At 41.6% G+C, this 23,774-nt stretch overlaps 1 protein-coding gene across 6 annotated transcripts in view; it reads left to right on the top strand.

The window, feature by feature from the left end:
• Positions 1 to 23,774, top strand: part of ZNF335 (zinc finger protein 335) — a 1,318,033-nt gene that overhangs the window by 1,046,731 nt on the left and 247,528 nt on the right. For all 6 annotated transcript variants that reach the window (XM_044090241.1, XM_044090238.1, XM_044090239.1 and 3 more), the window contains one exon: positions 15,761 to 15,903. In XM_044090241.1, the coding sequence (XP_043946176.1) occupies positions 15,761 to 15,903 (143 nt within the window). The remainder of the gene's footprint in view (positions 1 to 15,760; positions 15,904 to 23,774) is intronic.

Here is a 23,774-nt window from a genome sequence, read left to right as displayed (position 1 = left end):
AGATGGGATGGCAGAACAAGTGGTTCATATGTAGGGTTTCTGCATCGTTGTCAGGGAGAGGATCTAGTGGACCATTGTGTCTGTTTCTAGTGATGGACTAGTGTCCCATCTAGGATTAGTTGTTTGCCTTTTGCTTGAGTGCCAGGATATGCTGTCTTCCCCCAACAGCCATGATTAAGTTCATAGACTTGAAGAACAAGTTCATCATACTGGCCATTAAAGAACCTGATGACAGGAATCTCATGCTTGACGTTGCTGCTATTTGTGTAGTCATCCAGTTCCTTCATGATTATAAATTAATGGGTTTAGTTTAATTTAGACTAGTAGTGCAGTAGTGCATTCCATATGCATGACAGTCTTTGAGATATGCAGATGTCATTTTTTGCAGTATAGTTATTAATTTAAACTAAAGCCTAACGTCCTCTTATTTTCAGGTCACCAGAGAAGTATAGTAATAGATGTTATGTACATCAGAGGATCTATGTTGTTACATCAAAATTATACAACATTGAACTGCATATGTTTAAGATTATATGAGCAAAGTTACATAAGAAAACTGAATTTTTGTACTGGGTGCACCCCCCCCCCCCCCGCCTGATAATTATATATGCCAACTATGAGATCGCACTACACTGGGGAAATTGTAAATTCCCAGATCCCCACTTTACTATGATTTCCATACAATTGCATCATATAGTGTCGACCATGTGAAGTTCAGCTTTCTGAAAAGTCTGTCTTCCAAATGGGACCCACATCAGGCATGGGTCTCTTGTAAGATGGTAGTAAGGTACAGAGAAAAGATAGAGTTGCTGTAGCCCTTGACTAAAAGACAAACCTTGGAGCTTTTCCAAAGGAATCCATGCACCTTCTCTTTTGGCAAGAGATTGCATGTGAGCAGGTTAGAAAACAGGGGTACAGTGTATTATAGCTGGTCTCATGAGCTGTATTGGGCAACTCCATGTGCTTTTTGGACAGTGGCAGTTATGTGAGTGTCAAATAAAAGGGCATCATCTACAAAAGTAATGTGTTTTACTGTTTTGTGAGCTATAAGTTCTCTGCTATTATTTTTTTGCTAAATGACAGAATTTCATTTTGTTTCATATCAAAGGGTAAAGTCATTTCCACTTCACCGTTCATGTGTAATGTTAAGTGCTAATTGAAGTGAAGTGGTGTCAGTGAAGTTAAGGGCAATATTGTCAAGTCCCGTGCTGATATGTTCCTAGGTTCTTGCTCTACCTGTGGCCAAAGAAACCTTCAAGAAGGTCAGCCATGTCAGCCAATACTGGTGGGAGACTAACAGTGAGCCCCATTGAGTAGATTTTTCTCTGTCTATCCCAGATGAAAATTTAACATCATGCATTTACTCATCTGCACTGGTTTTACAGGTTGCTAGAGATGATATCTGAGGGCAGCCTATTTCAAAAACAGGGAGGTCTTAGGTTAGGTACATGGCATGTATGTCATTGATGCCGTAGCATAGTTTTAGGTCTTAAGACTGGGTGTTTCCTTTACCACTGGTGGTTGTTAGGTGAAATTCAAATTCATAGAATGCTGGGTCATTCATAGCTTGGAAGGCTAAGCAGATATCATACCCTCAGGAGTCTGTACAGCACTGAGTAGGGAGGAGGAAGAGACAGACAGACAGGGCTTTTAGTCTGTCAGATTAAATGGGAGGGCTGAGATCTGTGTTCATTTTGGTGAGGAATCGTTGAGGTCTCATGTTGCTTAGTGAGGTACGTGCAGAAGGAGTAAATTATATTCAGTGTTTGGCCCAGTAAGGGAGAAATGGAGGTGTAAACTTCTTTGGATGTAGAGGAGAGACCAGAAGGGATAAGTTGTTTGAGGTAAGAAGGATCTCTAACCACCACAGAGACATGATGCCAAAGTAGAGTCTATTATCAACATAGGTATCCAAGTCCCTGAAGGCTGTGGCAGATTTAAGAATACATAAGCAGTGGTGTAGCTGGATTCACCAAAGGAAACTGCTGCATTTCTTGACATGAGGATAAGCCCATTATTAACACACCAAGCATATCTTAATAGGATTGAACTGAATGCTTTGACAAGGTTCAGGAAGGGCAGCACAGATAGTATGCCAACTACCCATAGTCTCAGTAATGTGAGGGATGGAAGAAGGGAAAATGAAATGTGAGAGAGATGCATCATCCTTGCTGTGTAACAAGAAATAAGTAGCCTGAGGCTTCTCTGTGTTGCCACTGGCAATATTGGGGACAAGGATAATGTCATGTTCCTGTGCAGCAACTGACCAACAGCTATATGCAAATGTTTGACACTGCAGGAGAAATTTTAAATGTGAAGTTCAATCTCACCGTTCATTCTTTACTGATAGGTTTGGAGCCCATCCATCGGTTCTGATATGGCTGGTTGCAAAGCTTGAGGTTTACCAGTAGCTCGAGACCAAGCCCCTTATCCCATGATGCACTGCTGGAATTACCGCAGATCTAGTTTGCCGTGTTACAGATCAGAGGCTCCAGTTTGCTCGAGCCATTTTTGTCTTCAAAATAAGCATTTTTTGCAAGTTATTTCTAAAATGTTTTCTGTTATTCTATATAGTAGAGTGGTTTGTGTAGCTTCCTACAAGCTCCCCTGTCCCTGCTATATTATCTACATAGTTTAGTAGTTTGTAGTGGCCTCGTGTTCGGCCTAGTTGATAATTTACTTCGATATAACATTTAGCTAGTGTTGGCCCCCTTTCTTTTGGACCATTGTTTATAGTGTGTGTGTAATTTTTTTACAGTTATATCTGTAAATTTGTCTGTTTGCCAGGCTTGTTCTGCTTTTAGCCTAGGTGTGGTCCTATATAGTATATTCTGAGCGTTTCTTATTAGGCTTTTTGTGTGCGTTTTTGCTGTTAAGCTTAAGGCATTGTTGTTTGATTGTTAAGCCTAAGGTATTTGTTTTGGGATATGTCTGAGGACAAGGACAAGCACCCAAAGTCTGGGTTTAAGAAATGCCCAGACTGCGGGCAAAAGATGTCAGCGACTGATGGCCATGTTCAGCGTGTCTATTGCTTAGGTGCTGTACATTTGCAGGAGTCCTGCAGCATTTGCCACTCCTTTTCCTCAAGGGTCTTATTGGAGAGGAAGAGGAAGCCAGTTGACAGAGGCTTGCTGAAGCATCCTTTGTCCGAAGCATTGAGTGACCAGTATGGGGCCAGCAAGTCCTCGAAGTCTTCAGGGGACTCCAAGGAATCTAAAGTGTCTAAAAAGTCTAAAAAAGTGGAAGATTGTGGGACATCAGCTCCACAGATCTCGGAGCTGAGTGTCTTTTCGTTTCGGAGCCGGCCCACAGTTCTGGAGCCGGTATCTGAGAGACCTGCATCTCCACTCCTTCAGTCGGCACCGTCAGTGCACTCCTCTCTGTCTTCTTTCAGCCTCTCAGATTTGGATATGGACCAATTGGTGCAGAAGCTCTTACGGGCACCAGGCTTTGCTAAATTGTTGTCGGCTCCGACCCTAGCTTCGGAACCGAAGACCACTACCCCTGATTTGACTGCTCCTCCGAGCCGTTCCAGGCCTTTGGAGCCAGAGGGGGCCGACCTGTTGATCATAGAGCCTTTGGAGACGAGACCTGCTCTGGTGTCCTTGGTTCCATCTACTCTGATGTCCTCGGCACCGACCGGAGACTCTAGGAGCTGACACTCTCCTGTCGGGTCTGGTGAGGATAGTCGCACTGACTTGGTGCCGACTCTTTCTCTCAGGGCTTCAGCTCGGATGATCTCAGCTCCTACCTCTGGCTTGGAGCCCACGGCCTCAGTGCGGGAGGAGCTGGCGTGTCCTTCGGGTCTGTCCACTCCTTCTCATCAGAGCCGTGATGCCTTCGAAGCCATGAGGAGAGCCTTGTCCCCAAAGACTTCCTCGACACCAGGTCTGGCTTCCTCTTCCCCCAAAGCACCTTTGTCCACTTCTGCTTCCATCGTCCAGACTAAGCGTAGAGACCATTTGCCTCAGGTAGCCCCACAGGGCACCCCCTGCTCTTCCAGGACCTCCCCAGAAGCTCCCACTGAGGAGGTTCCCAGGAAGGAATTGTGCAAGAGGAGACACTTGGACTCCCCACAGGAGTCTTTGACATCTGACACTGACTTGGATGAGTCAGAAGGGTCCCCACGATCCCACTCTGAGGATATCTCCTTTGCGGAGATACTCGAGATCCTTAGGCAGATGGGTGATTGGCAGTCCAAAAGCCCTACTGAGGACGAGTCAGTTCTCATGAAGGCTTTCAGGTCTCAATCTTCCATCTCTTGGGTGTCTCTGCCCTTCGATGAGCTCATGTCATGCAGCTGGTCTCTGAGGGCATGGGAGTCACCGCAGTCCATGGAGCCTGTCCCTCTGTGGCCTAACAAGTTTATTTCTGCTCCCGTAGATAAATCCTTTTTGTCCAAAGGAGTCCCTGTTGATGCCATGGTGGTGGCGGCGGTCACCATAAAGGAGATGTCTGAGACTTCCTCGTCTATCCATCTTCCTAACAGAGAGTCTAGGATCATGGCTAGATATGGGAAATGCATGTTTAGTTCAGCGACTTTTACACTCCGATCCCTGAACTATTTGACCCATTTCACTAGGTTGCAAAGAGATCTCCTTAAGGAGCTGGGAGATTCTCTTCAGGGTACTGTAGCTGCAGGGGCTTCCGATAAAGTTGACACCCAGCTTGCTACCCTCAATTCCATTGTGAACTCTTCTATGTGTCTCATATCATATGCAGCTGATGGGACGAGTAGGGCAGCGGGTACAGGAACTGCTCTCAGAAGACATTCCTGGATGCACTTGTGTTCCTTCGTGGAGCCCTTTAAGTCTTCATTCGTGAACACCCCTTTTGATGGCTCATCTCTCTCTTTGGGCCTAAAGTGAAGGAAACGTTGACCAGGTGTGAACAGGAGGGAAAGACTCTGTCTGCCGTTGGAGTCCGTTTTTCCACCCCTACTCGGCCTTACCCCAAAGGCCAAAGGGGAGGAAAAATGTGGTTCCGAAAAGCCCAAGGAGCCTTTCAGGACACACGTGGTGAACCCCCCTCTAGGGGCAGAGGAGGGGATAATAATGGAAGACGCCACACTTGCGGCTGGGGGGGGGGTCTGCAACACCAGGGTGACAGAGATCACTTCTCTGGTTAACCCTATTAACGCTCCTGAAAGGAGGCCCGACTGTCCTGCTTTGGAGGCAGTCGGGGGTCGCTTATCATTGTACCCAGATGCCTGGTAAGATATAACAAATGATAGCTGGGTACAAGGTATTATTTCCAGAGGGTATTTCATACCGTTCTCCACTCCACTCCCACCCGCAAGGAGAATCCTGGACGTTCCCCCCCAGTTACAGGGAACAAGCAACTATAGAGGTCCACAAGTTGCTAGAAAAAGAGTCATCCAGCCAGTCCGAGCAGACCAAATAGGATCCGGAACTTACTCGAGATTCTTTTTGGTTCCAAAGAAAACAGGGGACTGGAGACCCATTTTGGAACTCAGCAGACTCAACCAATTTGTGAAGAAAGAGAAGTTCCGGATGGTCACGCTACAATCTATACTTCCCTTTTTAGGGAAAGACAATTGGATGTGCTTGATAGATCTCAAGGATGTGTACTACCACATAAAAATGGCCAGGCCATCCAGAGATCCTCTGCGTTTCCGGCTGGGAGCCAATCATCATCAATTTCGAGCCCTGCCCTTTGGTCTCACTGCAGCCCCCAGAGTGTTCACCAAATGCATGGCAGTGGTCACGGCTCACCTGAGGCATCTAGGATTCCAGGTGTTTCCGTACCTAGATGATTGGCTCCTTACCTCCACCACCAGGCATCAACTGATACAGTCAAGGGAATGCACTCTTACACTCTGCAATCACTTGGGCATTACAGTCAACTCAGAAAAGTCTGCCTTGTAGGCATTGCAGCATATCGTTTTTATAGGGGCAGAGTTAGACACTTCAACCACCACTCTACGACTACCAATAGAGAGTCTTTCTCCTTCGCCAGCATGTCAGCTCATTGGTATCGAAAGACAGAACACCAGTCGCAGAAGTTCTAAAAGTTTTGGGTTTGATGGCTGCAGCAATCTTGGCCATACCGTTAGCAAGGATGCATATGTGGATTCTTCAATGACTGCTGTTCACTCAATGGTCTTATCAGGAACTTCTAATGAATCACACGATTTTAATTACAAACACGTGCAAGAGAGACCTCCAATGGTGGTTGACGTCTCTTCATGTAACCATAGGACGCCCCTTTGTACTACCCGCTCCAGTAGCCACTGTTACCACGGACGCTTCCCTGATAGGGTGGGGGGCATTTTCAGGGAAAGATTGCCCAAGGCACATGGATGGATCAAGAGTCACATCTGCTTATCAATGTTCTGGAGATGAGAGAAGTACTTTTGGTGTTGCAGTACTTCGAGGACTCTCTTCCCCTAGGAACGATTGCAATTCAGACAATATGTCAGTACTGTGGTACTTGAACAAGCAGGGGGAAACCAAATCTTACCCCCTTTGCCAAGAAGCCCTCAGAATTTGGCAGTAGGCTGTATCCTCCCAGCGCTTTCTATTGGCAGCGCACATACCAGGGAGATCCAACGTGATAGCAGACAAACTGAGCAGGGCAATCTTGTTGTCGCACGAATGGTCCCTCAAGAAAGAGATTGCGGACAGGATTTTCCACAAATGGGGCCAGCCTTGCTGCAATCTTTTTGCCAGTCACATCAACACAAAATGCAGAAACTACTTTGCCCTGATTCCCCTTCCGAGAGAACCCCCAAGAGATGCACTCGTACACAATTGGCCCCCAGGCCTCCTGTATGCATTCCCTCCTATTACGTTGATACCCAGATTTCTACAGAAAGCAAAATCGCTGGGAAGGACCATCATTCTTATAGCCCCTCATTGGCCTCGGCAGATTTGGTTCCCATTTCTTCATCATCATCATCATCATCATCATCATCATCTCTTGAAGGATCCATGGATTCTAGACCCAGTTCCAGACCTTCTGACACATCCATCGGGGGACCTCCATCCTTCCTTGCAGTCACTGAAGCTAACAGCTTGGTTGCTCCAGTTCCCCTCATAGCCAGGCTTCATAACTTTACCAATGAGGCAAAACAGATCATTTTGTCTTCTCATAAGCCGTCCACCAGAAAATTATATCTTAGTAAGTGAAAGAGATTTTCCATATGGGCTGCTAAGCAGAACATCGATCCTTATCAAGCACTCTTGATGTCTATATTGGAATTCTTGACTATGATCTTTAATAAAGGAGCAGCAGCCGCAACAGTTTGGGTCCAGTTGTCTGCTATATCTAACTTTCATCTCGGAGCTGACGGGCTAAACATAATGTCCCACAAGTTTTCCAAGGCCTTTCTCAAAGGAACCTTTCACATGAGGCCTCCAGTGAAAACTCCTTATTCTCCTTGGAATCTAAATTTTATGCTGTCTCGTATAATCCTTCCCCCGTTTAAACCAGCATAATCTTGTGATCTCAAATTTTTATCGTGGAAAACTATATTTCTGGTAGCTATTACTTCTGCCCGTAGAGTGTCAGATCTTCAAGCCTTATCTATCAGCCCTCCTTATGGAATCTATGCTGTACATGCTTGACGTTCACAGACAGCTCAGATTTTATTTGGACAGAACAAAAAATATCAGGAAATCAGACCAGCTCTTTGTGTCATTCTCTGAAGCCAGAAGAGGTAGACCAGTGGCTAAAACAACACTTTCTAAATGGCTATCTCATTGTATCACCTTTGTTTATTCAGCTGCTAATATGCCCTTACTGCACAAGATTAAAGCTCACTCAACCAGAGCAGTTTCTACATCATCTGCATTCCAAGCCAAATTGCCTCTTGATTAACATTTGTGCTGCAGCCACTTGGTCTGAACCTTATCACTCATTACAAAGTTGATAAGGCCTCCAGGGACAGGGCTTCTTTTGGGTCTATGGTCCTGAAGAATGTACTCCCGTTAGCCACCCAAGATTGAGGGTGCTAGGGATGCTACCCGTCAGTAAAGAATGAATGGCGAGATTGAACAACTTCACATTAAGAAGGTATGTACTCTCCATAACGTTCCATGTGAGTTGTTCCATCTCGCCTTCATTCTTACGTCCTTCCCTCCTTCCCCCACCTGGCTGATAGTTGACCTAGAGGTTGGTGTCATCCTGGTTGCTCAATTCTTCTTCCTCTCCATGGGAGGGTAGTCCATTTATGTGACTATGGTACACGCAGCAAACAAGATCTGAGGTAATTCCAGCAGTGCATCATGGGATAAGGGGCTTGGTCTCGAGCTACTGGTAAACCTCGAGCTTTGCAAACGGCCGTGGCTCTGAACCCATCAGTAAAGAATGAAGGTGAGATGGAACAACTCACATGGAACGTTATGGTGAGTACATAACTTCTTATTTTGTGACATCTCCACACTGCATTTCCCCCTTCAGTTTTACCAGACTCAGGTACATGCCAAATTCACTTACTATTTCTTCTTTCAGTCTTATTCACTTACCATTTCTTCTTTCAGTCTTCCAAAGTGCGTATATACTTCAGTTTTTGCACTTGCTGATCCTTTTCTTATCTTTAAATGCAGTTGATCTGCTAAAATTAGAATTCAGATTGTGTTGTGTGTGTGTTGTATATATTTCATGTGGTCTTAATGCAGTAATTCAGTGCTAGTTTGTTTCCATATTTTCCTCCTCCATTTTTATTTCTCTGACTAAAAAGTAAATCTTTGCTCACACTAAATTACAAGCAAGCATGCATTCATATTTCATGAGCAGTACCAGTAATGTGACCTTCTCTCTTTTAATTCTGAAGAGTAGAGCAGTAGTTACCACCATTGTCTGGACAGTTTGGGATGGGTCCTTTCTGAAGGAGAATTCATAATGTTTTTTTTGGGCAGGATTAGATTTCAAAGTTGAGTAAAATCTTTCCGTTTTTACATGTGTTACCCGCAACTACTTATGTAACAGTACAGACCTACCCTGTTAAAGCTGTGCAGCTGATTCTAAAATATATGTTATGTAAATAGCCTGATGTTCATCGTGTTACACTTATCCTGCCATCAGGTGGTTATCCTGCCATCAGGTGGTTCCCCAGTTGGCCTGAGTTCCAAAGTCTTGGTCTGGCGTCGGTTGCTGTCGCCTCCTCCCTGACGTCAGTGTGACAGGGGTATTTAATATGCAGCCAATGCCATTTTCTTCAGTCTTTCTTGCCGCGCGTTGCCCGAAGCAGAAGCAGTTCACAAGTGCCGGTCGACCGACTCCTGAGATTTTCATTCCGAATCCAGAACCGAAGTCTTCTAAAAAAGCTAAGTACCCCATTGGGGAAGCTTTTTCTTGCCTCGGACCGATGTCAGTAAAAGTTAATAACTGTATTTCTTGTGGGAAGCAAATACCTCATAAGGACTTCCACTCCTATTGTATTGCCTAGGCCCTGACCACGACGTCACTGGTTGTCGGTTTTGTGCTAGGTTTAACAAGTGCACTATTAAACGTCGGTTTGATTTTGCTCAACATTATTTTGGCAGAAAATTCAATTACCCCATGCCGTCGGAACTTCCGACGACCGCAATACATAAAAAGGACAGGCATCAGAGGCCCAGAACTGACGACGAGGCCTCTTCTAGGCCGGTTGCAGTTCTCTGGTTTTCAGCGTGGCGCCTATGCAGCCCCTGACGACCGCTTCCGACTCCCACGTGGAGCAGGCTGGGCCTTCGGATGCACTATGTTTTCAGCTTTCCGATCCTAATCCTACAGAGGGGACCAAAGTAGCTGAGCAATCCACAGCTACAGAGGGTGTTTTCAGACCTACCCAGTTAACCATTAAAACCCTCTGCTAAGTCTAAGCCCCCCTTAAGAAACAAACACAACTCTCTCCAGGACAGGCTTCCATGCCTAAGAAACAAATGCTAAAAATGGCCGAAGACCTAATCACCCTGATCAGGGGGACCCATTCCCCCTCCTGATAAAAGGCCCAGACAGGATGCAGACTATGAATCTTCCGACCAGGTGTCCATTTCCTCAGACTCTTCCTCGGACGTAGGATATTCTTTACCCCCTTATGAAGATTCTGATGCTGAGGAATCAATTCCATCAGCCTCTCCACCTGGGGACTACTCCTTTGGGGAGACCTTACATACCATGAGGGAAAATTTCCATTGGGAAGGCCAGGATTACTCAGAATCCAAGAAAAGGTTCAGAGACTTCTTTTTATTGCCTCAACACAGACCCCTTGCTATCCCCCCAGTTTTAGATATTATGGATGATGTGTACACTGAAACCAGCTTAAACCCTGACTCCTTACCCCCAGCCCCAGTTAAACCTGATAGATATTACAGAGTCCCTGACTCTCACAAATTTCTGTACAAAAGCCCTGTTGCTGACCCTGAAACTATTTCTCAGGGACCCAAAGGGATTAAGGCCTCATCAGCAAAAAATCCAGTCCCCTCTGACGGAGATTCCAGAGCATTAGACAGATGGGGAAAGAAGGTATATACGTCTGCAACTTTAGCAATGAGAGCCTTGAACTGCCAGTTTCACATGCTAAATTATCAGCAGTTTTTGATGTCTCAGTTGAAACAAAAGATGCTTCCAGATTCAGATCCTTCTAATTTTAAAGAAATGCAGGATTTATTGCATGCAGCTGAACAAGTGGGAAAACATACTTTGCAATGTGGGTTTGATTCCTTAGAGGCCTCCTGTAGAGCAGCAGTTACAGCCTCTGTCATTAGAAGGCATGCTTGGTTAAAAGAACATACCTTACCAGATCATGTTAAGGTCAAATTATTGGATGCACCTTTGCAGTGGGATGTGCTGTTTGGAGTTAAGACAGAGGAGGTATTAAAGAAGATGGAGGATAAGGCAAAATCTATGCAAACGGTGAAAGATTTCTTACAGGTTCAGCCTCCTCGTTTTAGCAGAAATTGGCCAACAAAGAATTGGTCTTTTCCAGTCACAGACAGACCTCAAAGGGGCATATACAGACGTCCAAGAGGTAGAGGTCAGGCACAAGGCCCTTACAGGCCTCGACAATGGGGTACACCAGGCCAGAAAGAAGGGGAAGACAGGCCTCAACCTTATAAAAAGCAACCTCAATGACTTTCCACTGCAGCTGCCAAACAGCTCTCTCTTGGCAGCCCCCTTAGGAGGAAAACTGGCACTTTTCTATCACAATTGGCATTGCATCACCAAAGACAAATGGGTTCTCAGCATTGTATCTCAAGGTTACAGGTTCTACTTTCACACTCTGCCAAGGATAAAAGGAATGCCAAATCTGCCACCAAATCAATGGGCAGAGGCTCAAAATCAAATTACAGCACTCATGGACATGAGAGCTATTCAAAAGGTACCACCACAAGAACAAGGACAAGGATTTTACTCAAGACTCTTTCTGGTTCCCAGAAAGGACAAAGCCTGGAGACCCATTCTGGATTTTTCTTCACTAAACACTTACCTGGATGTTCCGAAATTCAAGATGTTGACACTACAGCATCTTCTTCCCATGCTGGGCAAGAAAGCTTGGCTCGTGACTTTGGACCTCAAAGAGGCATACCTGCATGTCCCCATCAGACAAAACTACAGAAGATACCTCAGATTTCTAGCAGGTTCAATGCACTATCAATTCTCTGCACTGCCCTTTGGCTTAGCTACTGCGCCCAGGGTCTTCATAAAGTGTCTGGCACCAGTAATTGCATTTTGCAGGCAAAAAGGAATTCAAATGTATCCATACCTGGACGACTGCCTGTTTCAAGCAGAGAGCAAAGACATTCTACTAAAGCATCTGGCGTACGTAAAAAAGTTAAGTTGCCTGGGGTACACAGTAAACGAAAATAAATCAAAACTAGTGCCCTCACAACAGATAATATTCCTGGGTGCCAGCTTGAACACAACAGCCCAGATGGCTTATCTCACGCTAGACAAGCAAGGACAACTGACTCAATACTTTCATTTAATGGCAACAAAGACCCAACTCCCTGCAAGAAAAAATCTGCAGGCCTTGTGCTACATGGCATCTTGCATACTACTAATTCCATATGCCAGACTGCATATGAGGAAACTACAATGGTACCTAAAGAGTGTATGGTCTCAACACTGTCAAAGTTTGGAAACAGTTATACTAATTCCTTGCCTACAACAGGGGTTTCGATGGTGGGCTCAAGCTTGTCACCTCAACAAGGGACAGCCTTTCACTCAACCCACAGCCAGGCAAACACTGACAACAGATGCATCGGATTACGCCTGGGGAGCACACATGGCAGGAAAATGTATTCAGGGCGAGTGGCCCACAGAGCAAAGACATCTCCACATCAATCAAAAAGAGATGCTAGCTGTACAAAATGCAATTATAGCTTTCAAGGACCTGCTGCATCCAGGACAATTACTACTAAAGACAGACAACACCACAGTTATGTGGTACATAAACAAGCAAGGGGGAACACACTCCTACCCCCTCTACAGACAAGCCATGACCTTGTGGAACACAGCTCTAAACTACCAAGTTCATCTGCAAGCACAATTCCTGCCAGGAGAGAAAAACACACTGGCAGATGACCTAAGCAGAAACATCATGGACCCCCACGAATGGGAATTGAACCCACAAATATTCAGAATGATAACACAAAAATGGTGGAGCCCGGACATAGATCTGTTTGATTCCCCAATGGACTGCCAATTACAGAAATTCTGCACAAGGAGCTACCATCCACAAGCATGGAAAGTGGATGCCCTCTCATTCATCTGGAAAAAACTACAAGTATACGCTTTCCCTCATTTACCTCTCCTTCCAAAGGTACTCATAAAAGCCAGGCAGGAAGAGCCAAAAATGATCCCGATTGCACCAGACTGGCCACGCCAGCACTGGTACCCAATCTTAAAGAACTTAGCACAAGAACCACCCTGGATTTTGCCTCATATCCCACAGTTGTTGACACAGCACAACAATCAAATACTTCACAGCCAGCTAAAGACCTTAAATCTAGCTGCATGGAAAATTCCTTAGTCAAGCAAACAATGCCTCTCTCCAAAGCTGTTATGGATGTCATTCTGGAGGCCAGAAGGCCTAGCACCAGGAAAGCCTACTTAGATAAATGGAAGAGATTCTGTGCCTGGAACCAAGTGCACAGCCTTGACCCTCTTGTCCCAAACATTCCTCAGATACTTCAATACTTAACTTTGATGCTGGACTAGGGCCTCTCTTTTTCATCCATCAAGATCCACGCCTCAGCTATTTCTGCTCATTACAACACGGATACACCAATTTTTTCTAATCCTTTGCTCAAACAGTACCTCAGAGGGGCTAAAAACATATGACCATCCTGTAGAGCACCTACACCAACTTGGGCCCTCAACTTTGTTTTGGAAAAATTAACTTTACTTCCTTTTGAGCCAGTTAGCACAGCAGATTTAAAATGCATCTCTTGGAAAACTGCTCTGCTGCTGGCAATAACATCAGCACGAAGAGTTTCAGAATTACAGACACTAATGGCAGTGGAACCTTTCCTCATCTTCCACCAGGACAGGGTGTCTTTAAGAACTAACCCTACATTTATGCCAAAGGTGGCATCAAGTGTGGCTCTAAATCAAACTATTCACTTTCCAACTTTTTATCCAAAACCACAGAACAAAGGGGAGAGACTACTACATTCTTTGGACATTCACAGGCAGTTACGCTTCTAATTGGACAAAACCAAAGCTTTCAGAAAATCTGACCAATTATTGGTAGCATACGCTGCAGGAACACAGGGAAAAGCCATTTCAAAGCAGACTATTTCAAAATGGATAGGACACTGTATACGTTTCTGTTACACCCACCATGGGAAACCTGTACCTAACAGCATTAGATCTCACTCCACCAGGGCAACAGCCACTTCAACTGCCTACCTCAGAGGAGTACTTACCAAGGATATTTTGGAAGCAGCAACATGGAGTTCTGTGCATACCTTCACCAAACATTACCATTTGTCTTTATACTCCAAATCCAGAGCTGGCTTCACCACTGCTGTACTGCAGGGCCTTATAGCCACCCCTAATGCCTTATAGATCCAGCCTCCCTACCTCAGCTTTGGGATTCCACCCAAGTGTAATGACTGCAGCAGTGTAACACGATGAACATAGTACAGTTTTGTACCTACCATAAATGTCGATGTTCGAGTGTAAACACTGCTGCAGTCCAGGTTACCCTCCCTCCTTCCCCTCTCTCTCTCTTTCTGGTACTTACCTAGGTCATTTACCCTTTATTACCTATGGGGAGTATTTACTGGTAACTAAAAATGGTTGTTTGCTTTTCTTTTGTATATTTTACTAGCAATTTGAATTGCCTACCTATCTGGGGCAAGAAAAACTGAAGAAAATGGCGTCGGCTGCATCTTAAATACCCCTGTCGCACTGACGTCAGGGAGGAGGCGACAGCAACCGACACCGGACCAAGACTTTGGAACTCAGGCCGAATGAGGAACCACCTGATGGCAGGATAACCTAAGTGTAATGACTGCAGCAGTGTTTACACTCTAACATCTACATTTATGGTAGGTACAAAACTGTACTTTACTCATCCATTGCTTTAGTATACTGTTGTAGCTCATTTTGTTATGATGATTTCTACTCCACAGACAGCTTGCTACTGTATATTTGGTGCTAAGTCTGTATTCCATCATACATTGCCTGATTCCTGTCTAAAAGTATTCCTCAATAAGCAGTACACTTAAAAATAATGAGTAAATAAGGTAAACAAAAACTGAATCTGAAGAACTGAGAATTTGTCAAAGTTCAGTTCTAAGATAATTTCATAGGAAACAGCTGGTGTTTCTTAGCTCCTAGATTTCTAAACCATTTAAAGATTAATATCTTCTGCATGACATCTGAATTATCTGCTATAGCATTTGGGGATTTTTGTTGCAGAATTTATACATTTGGTTGCAGAAATGCATTCTGCTGTTAGCCAGGTATTTTGAATTGTCAGCATTATATGCAGCTCACAGTGGAGGGGAAGGAGGGAAAAGAGCTGGCTATTGTAGGGAAGCTGAATATTTGAAGGAAAATGCTTAAAAACTTAAGTATTTCACAAGATTAGCATGGAAGAGTTTGAAAACAAACCGCTGGTATACAGAACTATGAATGGGTCATGTGGTGTCCTGGGCATTCCCCAGACTGGCACTCTCCTCAACTCAAAGTTGAGGACCAAAAAGATCTTCTAAAGCTGAAGACCAAAAAAAAAACAGATTTTTGAACGATTCTCAACTGTAGCACTAGAACTTAGGAGCTTTTGCAATTTCTGAGGTACAGTAAAGTTAAAGACATTCATTTCAGCAGCCGCAGTATCAGATGAATGCTGGCACTTTGTCTGAGCCAGATTATCAGCTCTTAAGTACAGCTAGTCATTTCTCTCGATTGTCTTAGCCTTTGGCTCCATTTTGGCTATAGGACTGCTGGAAACCACATATTTTCCTTTTGAGTTACAGGTTACAGAATCTTAAGGTAAGTTACACATATAATAGAAAAAACAAACACTGCTGTTTGCTAACATTTTGTAAACCTAATCCAGAAATAATGATTTTTACCAACATAGTACATATTCCTCACTGGCACAGCCAAAGAACTTAAGGGTTTTTACCTCTGTTTTAGGGGACACAATTTATGATAATAAGGGGTACGTCGTCAGGAGGTCATGATATGCAGCACTGTAAAGAAAGAGTGAGAACTACCTGTTTTTTGTAGTTTTGTCACTAATAGTATATGTTTTGCTTACCATACCCATTTGTCTTTTTGTCTCTTCTTTCTGCAGAGTCACATGAGTCAACATGCCAATCTCCGACCACATAAATGTAACCACTGTAGCTTTGCATCAAAGAACAAAAAGGACCTAAGACGTCATTTGTTAACTCATACTAATGAAAAGCCCTTTATCTGCCAGTGCTGTGGACAAAGGTAGGCCTTCCTTCAAATTCCAGTGTTCTGCATGTTAGCATCCAATTGCAGTAGTTCCAGCAGACGTATACATAGAGCAGTATACCCTCTTTCATTTTAAGTGTTTCTTCACCTCCATGGGAAAGGAATCTGGATGGACCATATTTAAAGAAGTACTTTTTCACTTCCTGTGAGACTGTTCTGGTAAAAGTGGATCCCAAATCATGTGCACACACATGCGTGTCTTTTTGTGTACTGCATTCTGGTTTGCTATTCATGGTTACATGTAATGTACCATCTCAATATTTTGTGTGTGCGTTTGGGGGGGGGTTAATCTTTCTTTTCTTTATTTTAAACGAAGATCCTATATTCCAGAATGTACTACTGATTTTTGTTTTTATTTATTTATTTTTATTTATTTATTTTTGCGGAATCTTGTAGTTTAATTTATTGGAGTTTTCAGGGACATGTATTGTCTTTAGTGTGACTTTTTCTTCATTCATTGGTTCCCTTAATACCAACTTAAACCAGGATGTGCAGTAAACTGGATTACAATCCATATAAATGCCTGGTCACTGTGCAGTATCTGTTTTTGGTTGCTGCTCAAAACAGTTGTCTAACAAACTATATTCTTAATTTAGATCATTGCTGCAGTAGCCATTACCTACTGGGACACAGTGGCTAGGTGTCCTTATACATCCAGCCTGATTTCTACAACTCAGAATTATTTCCTCTTTGCATAGTGTAGTTCTGGCCCCTAGCACATCCAAGTGTGCCGATATGAGATGCACATCCACCCATTTAATTTTTGAACTTTCTTGCTGCAGATCACAAGTACAGGCACCGGTTTTCTTGTCAGCATTGTTAAAGTGGTACTACACTGTTTAGGTAGTCTGTACCTTTACTGAATGAAGACACTGAGACCGTTCTGCTGTTACGACATTTGTTTACTGCACACAAGGTTTACATCTAGCTTAACAATGAAAGGTATATACATCAAAACGTACTTCAGATATTCAAACTCTTTGATACAAAAGAAAAAGTCCCAATCTTTATAGTGTCTTTTCTGCCTGCATCAGCAGTTTTGAGAATTTGCCAGAATAGTAAGTCTTTCCTCTCATGCTGGTCTGCTGACAGTTTGTTTTCCGTATCTTAAACAGTCTGTTCTTTGTTCCTGAAGAATAACTCCTTTCGTCCTTGGCCTATCTTGCATATATTGATGAGACAGAGCTGCGTACAAGAGTTCGTCTTGACCTGCTTGTAGATAATACATTTTACAAGCTGCATAGTTTATAAGAGATGAAATATTTTACTTCTGATTCTTATTAACAGTGAATGCCAAGCTATATGTTTTTGCCAAGTTAGTTAACTGCGTGCACTGTACACACTGAAATGCAGAACATTTATTTTACATTTTCAGAAGAAATCCACTGAAGTCCATTTTAACCTGTTCTTTACTCACACAATTCCCTGTTTTCATTTAAAAAGTGGAAAATGACAGTTCATTTTCAACTTCAGTTGTACACACTGAAACCTTTCCCAGTTTATTTAGGTTAACCATCATGATTTGTTGAATTCTATAAGTTTTTCGCAAATGACAACTTAAATAGCAATTCCAGATAGTTAGTATGACTATAATGCCTAACACTACTAATACAGGATGTATAAACCAACTTAACAGTTTTTTTTCCTGATTTTGACCAACCAGTAAAGATATCCCACCAATTGTGAGCAGCATCTTTTTTGGACTTTTCAGGCAAACTAAGTAGTTTATTTTTTGCAATGATGCTTAATGCCTCATAATACAGAATACTTTTACAATAATATAACCTTTCCACGTAAGTGGTATTAATCTGAAAAGTTGTTTTGATGGATGCCTTTTCAACTGTTTCAAACTTGGCATTTGCCGTGAGTCTACAAAAAACACAAAACATGAAGTCACTTAATGACTTTCAACTGATCTCTGAACAAGAATTATTTTGCTCTTTTTCTTTCCTTTAACTTTGTACACTAGAGGTCCTAACTGAGCAGTTATTTCAAAAGGTCCTTGCCAATTGCTATCTCATGGGCCATCTGTCTGGAAAGTCTTGATCAATACCTGTGTCCCAGAGGGAAGGTTTTCTTCTGGAATAACAGGATCCTTTGACCGTAATTTGAATGCTTGCATTTCTAATAGGCTTTGACACAATTCAGAAATATCTTTTAACCATTGTTGATGCTGTGCAATTTCTAATAATGGTCTGTTTGTACTAACAGTAGGATCAAATGGCAATTGTACAGGCATTTTCTTGCCTGTCATAACTTCAAAAGGTGATATCCCTGTTTTACTATGTGGAGTTGCTCTGACACCCAATAAGATTCCAGGCAAATGTTTTACCCAATTTACACCTTTTTTTAAGCAGGCTTTCTTAAGGCGTTCCTTAAGAGTCCTGTTCATTCTTTCAGCTATCCCATTAGACAGGGGATAGTAAGGAGCATGAAATTGTTGCTGGATACCAAGCAAATTACACAAAGCTTTCATCAGTTTACTGACAAATTGTGGCCCGTTATCGGATTCGATAACTCGTGGCCATCCCAAATGACAAAAATTTTTTTTTCATAAGGCTTTTGCTGTAGCCTTAGCCGTCATTGTTTTTGTAGGAAATGCTTCTACCCATTTTGACCACTGAGAGCCAAATGACTGAACTCCACACTTTTAATATGAAAAAAATATATATATAAAACAATGCACGTGAAGCGCTTTTCATCCGACTTAGTAGCCAGACTTCATCAGATAAGCCACAGATGAAATTCATGCCTTATATAGTGAATGACATGCCCTCCCTTTTGTTTAATTACAAGTTAATTACTTAATTGATCAACTCAAAGGTCGCACCAAACCAACTTTTTTCTTTTTTCTTTTTCTTCATACAGAAACATCCTACCAATTCTTGCATAAGCAACTACATATAATTAAAACCTTTGTATCCAACAATAAACATAATGCCTGCAGTATGAAATACATTCTAAAACTTATGTTTGTTAAAAAATTATTAAATGAAAAGTTATCTACATAAGTGTATGTAAACATCCTTCATAATATATCCAAGGAGCAGAATGAAGAGGCACACTCAAAGTTAATTGTGAAGCGCTTTTCGTTTATGTCACAAACATAAACTTCATCAGACATTTTGAACCACAATTAGTACATTTAAATACACAAAGCTACCCAATCAGAGTAGATTTAGTCACAGCTCTTATTTTAAAAAGACAGTATAATAAAACAATAAATAAAACAGTCAACCAACACCTCCTTCTAACCTAAATGCATAATATTGAAAACTTTATAAACTTTATATAAAACGTAAACCTATCGTGTTTACATAAATACTAATATAAAAATATATGTAAAAAATTTTTTTACACCAAAAGTTTTAGCGTTTTAAACTTCTTAGTTTTAGAATACTAGATTTTACTACTTGCATCTAAATGGAGCTGCCACAACACTGTGGTTTTTTCTTTACTAACTGGTAGGGCCTTTTTTTAGTGAAATATCAGTACCAACTGGAAAGATAAATAAAGAGAAAGGCATCCTGGGTACTTAGCACAATGTTTAGCCAACATTCTCCACTTTCCCTTTATTATATGTTTTGCATATGCTCATATACCCTTTCTTTTGAGCTTTCTGTCAGTTCACTGACATATAGAATGCTGGAGTTTGGTACTGAGCCAAGTATAATAATTCACGAGTTAATTTTGAGTTTCTTCTCCAATCTTCCAAAAAATCCTCTCCCATCCAAAAGTGTGGTCCCAGGGGCAATTCCATAAAAATTTAAAAAGGAGTGAGTTCACACATTTGTTGTTTTGTTGTGTTTTTTTGTTTTCACCCTCCTACCCCTTTCTATTATATTACCCCTCTGGTGAATCAAGGTTGGTTTTTTCTTGATTTTCCTTGTCAGTGAGTTGTCAGTTCCATTTCCTACACATTTCCCTACATTAAATGTGCTTAATTACATAATAATCTATAATGTAAAAAGGGTAGTAAAATAATTTCTTTGTTGTCTGTGTGTGTTTGTATTATGACCATCCCAACATCATCCCCAGTGGTGTGTGGTTTGAATTAGTAACGATTCGTGGCTTGTCACTCCTCACTGATGTGTACACCACCTGAGTTTATATATGAGTTTATATTTTCATCTTTTTATACTGAACTACTGAAAAAATAAAAAAATCCAATTTTTTTAGGATATCTGTGTGGAGAAACATGTTTTTCAAGAATCATTCTATTAGAAATTCATCCTCCTCATGACACCATTCTGCTGGCCTTTCTTTTTGGCTTTGGATCTGGTGTGGTTGGAGTAAAAGTAAAATATAATAGGGAATTTGAGTAAGTTTTCAACATAGATTTTACACAATGTATTGTTTCCCCAATTTATTCCCCGAATTCCACATCTAATGACACATCTTCTAAAGTTACTAAGAAGTTTAAAAGCTACATTCTTATACAACTGTATGCTATATGCAGTTCATTCACATTTGCTTTTACATATGTTTCACTTTCCAACACTACCTTCATCCTTTTATTATAATCCTCAATGTCCATCAACACTAATCTCCCCCCTTTGTCTGGTTTTAAAGTTCTAATGGGCAAATATGTAAGTAGTTGCAAGCTTCCTTTTTCGAAACGCTCCAGTGATTGGTTTTCACAAGGCCGTTAAATAAAGCTCTTACATCCAGTTCACACAAGTGCTCAAATAGTAATAACAAAAGGTGCAAGGGTGGGTTATATGTACTCAACATCAGTGTATTCGAGTGTTGGTCTACTGACTTATTACCAAACATAATGTTCAAGTTCAGTTTGCGGGTATACAGTTTTAAATCCACTAAAGTAAATGACACGTTAAACCGAGTAGATGGCACAAATGTCAACGCTTTTGCAAACAGTTCAATTAAGTCAGTGTCTATGTCATAACTAGATAAATTATAGATTTTAAAGTCTCCATTCTTGTTCATAACTACCCTGCATCCCTTACAGTCACTACTGTGTAAAACCCCACCAGTTACCTTCTCTTTCTGTTGTTGTAAAACTTTGTAGCCCCTCTCATATTGTATGGCCGCTGGTGGTTCTGCCTCTGTTGTTCAGGAAACCCTGCACGTCGTCTTGTTGTTGTTGGTGTACTTCTTCTTCTTCTTCTCTAAAATTATTAACATTATGGTTTGTGTTTCGATTAGGTGTGCTGGTTACCAGTGCTGAGTGCCTGTTTCCTTTACTATTACTCGGCCCTGCATTGGGTGACGTCACTTCCTCATTCTGATTTGCTCTATTACCATTGAGTGGATGGTAATGAGTTTCCTCTTGGCCAGTGAAATTTTGGGTTTGAGATGGAAGTGGTACTGGATAAGCGGTACCATTTTTGTAGTCCTTTATGTCCCTGTTCAATTTTTTAATCTGATTCTTGGCACATTTCACAATTTGTTAGTCAATAGATACAAAAATGATTTTGTAGTCGAACTGGTATCTGAAAAAATGGTTATCTGACCTAATCTCCCTGTCTAGGTCAGTCATTTCAGATACTAAGCTCTCTGTTGCAAGCAAATAATGTTTACACATTAAATTTATAAGTTCAAGACCATGTTTATTAAAAAGATGGATTAATTCAGTGTGAAACTCCATTCCTGCCTCAAGTCCTGTTGGATATTGCCAGGACCGGAGACCCTTCAGTACAACCCCTTATTTACTGCTCTCAGTAAAGTAGTTCACTTCTATTTGTAATTTTTTAAGTTTTAGTAGCTTATAGTCTAGTTTTTTAAGGTTAGCACTTATTGGAATACTTCCCCCAGCTGGTCGTCCTGTAGTTACCTCCTCCTTGCATGGCTTATGTAACGGTTGATCACTAAGCTATCCAGCGGGGTCAGGAAGACCAATGAGCCTCAAAAAAGTTGGTTTGGTTTGACCTTTGAGTTGATCAATTAAGTAATTAACTTGTAATTAAACAGAAGGGAGGGTGTGTCATTCACTATATAAGGCATGAATTTTATCTGTGGTTAGTCTGATGAAGTCTGGCTACTAAGCCGGATGAAAACTGCTTCACATGTATTGTTTGTTTTATATATTTTTATTTTTTCATATTAAAAGTGTGGAGTTCAGTTGTTTGCCTCTCAGTGGTCTTTGTTCGCAGTTGGTTTGTGGTTGTTCAGATTTTGGATAAGTACTACCTCAGTTGCTGTGGTTTTACCTTGCAGCAGATTATGAATTCCAACACTTTAACATCTGCCAAGGCTTTATTCCACAATAAACCTTTGAGAAGCAGATTGCTCCTTTCATGAATACCTAAAGCAGAAGATACTTGAGGTCTAAGCCTGATCCACCATGGCAGTCTCCACATTATTTTCAGTCTCCAACCTTTTGCTCAAAATGAAAGAAAGAGAGGACTTCCAAGAAGGATGCACATTGAGTAACAGCTTAACTCTAGGTTTCCCTGTGTGAAAACAGAAACTCAACTGTGAAGGCCAGTAGACTTTTGAGTTTATGGGTAAATGTCAGTAACTGGCTAGTACATGTACAGCCTGGGTGTCAGGAAAAAAGAAATACAGAGCTCCTGGAAAAAATCAGCTACAAAAAGTGAGGAAGAAACACTGACTTGGGAAAGTTCTGCAGCTGTTCAGCAAAAGCAGTGCAACCTCCAGACATGACTTCTAGTAATCTACAGGAAGATACAAGACAACTGTGCACAGACCTGGTTAAAATAAACAAAACACTGATGGGGTATATCAACACACACAACAAAAGGCTAGAGGAAATGAAAGAAGTTTTAAACAGCTATTCAGATGAGGTGATAAAGCTGCAAAAATCAGAGGTTAAAATGAAGAAAAGGCTGGCTGAATATGAGTTTGCTCAGGAAGAGATGTTTCAAAAAATAGAATTAGAGGACAGAGCATGTAGGGAGAATCTGAGATTTTCAGCTATACCAGAGAAGCTGGAAGGAACAAACTGCATTAATTTTATGAAAACACAAATAAACAACTGGACTGGTATTCCATAGCAGGAGTTATTAGTTGAAAGGGCAAATCATGTGTATGCTCCAAATATGGCTATGACGAAGCAACCTAAACCTTTAATAATAAAGATGCAATCATACCAGCAGAAGGAGTTGATTCTGACATAATGGTGGCAGAAGGACAAAATACTAAAAGTGGGAGACAGCAGAGTGTTTGTGGAGAATGATTACTCATTGTACACCAGGCAGAAAAGGTTAAATTCATCCTACTGTTCAGGGAATGTCTAGACACAGATGTGAGATTGTCCAACAAAACGTGAGCTGTGAAACAGAGATCTGCTTCTTGTTCTTAGACCACAGAGAGGCTCTATCTGTGAAGCCCTTTTCACTGTTTCAATGGAAATGTCAGAGAGAAAGAAGGGAGCGTGAGAGTTGACTAGAAGAATATAGAGTATGTTGGAAGTGAAGCAGAGACATGATTTGGAAGATAAAGATCAACAGTAATAAAACCAGTAACTTAATGTGGAATTGCAATGCAATAATTATATTTGTGAAATATGACAGAACAAGAAAATCTGGAAATATTGGACTTTTTCAGAATTTGTTGGACTTTTGAGGAACTCTAAAGTATATGCCCTTTTTCATGTCATTAATGTTCAGAAAAATGCTTTGGGGGGAGGTTAACTGTAAGTAAAGAAAACATTTTTTTCTTGATAGTACTTTTTTTCTGGTGTATGATTTTCTTTGCATGGTATAAAGTAAAGTTTTCTCTGTTATTTTTAAGTGTAATGGGGATTGTAAATGGGTACTGCTGTTCTTTTTTCACTCTTTCTTCTTAAGTTTTAAGAAATGTAGGCACTTTAATGTAAAAAAAAAAAAGCCTGGTTAAAAGCGCATAACAAAACAAAAGTAATG

This window comes from Protopterus annectens, chromosome 12.part0, assembly GCF_019279795.1.
Source record: "Protopterus annectens isolate FY-2018-M chromosome 12.part0, PAN1.0, whole genome shotgun sequence".
NCBI classification, from domain to species: Eukaryota; Metazoa; Chordata; order Ceratodontiformes; family Protopteridae; genus Protopterus; species Protopterus annectens.
The sequence above is the reverse complement of the archived record's forward strand: the minus strand, read 5'-3'. Positions and strand labels throughout refer to the sequence as shown.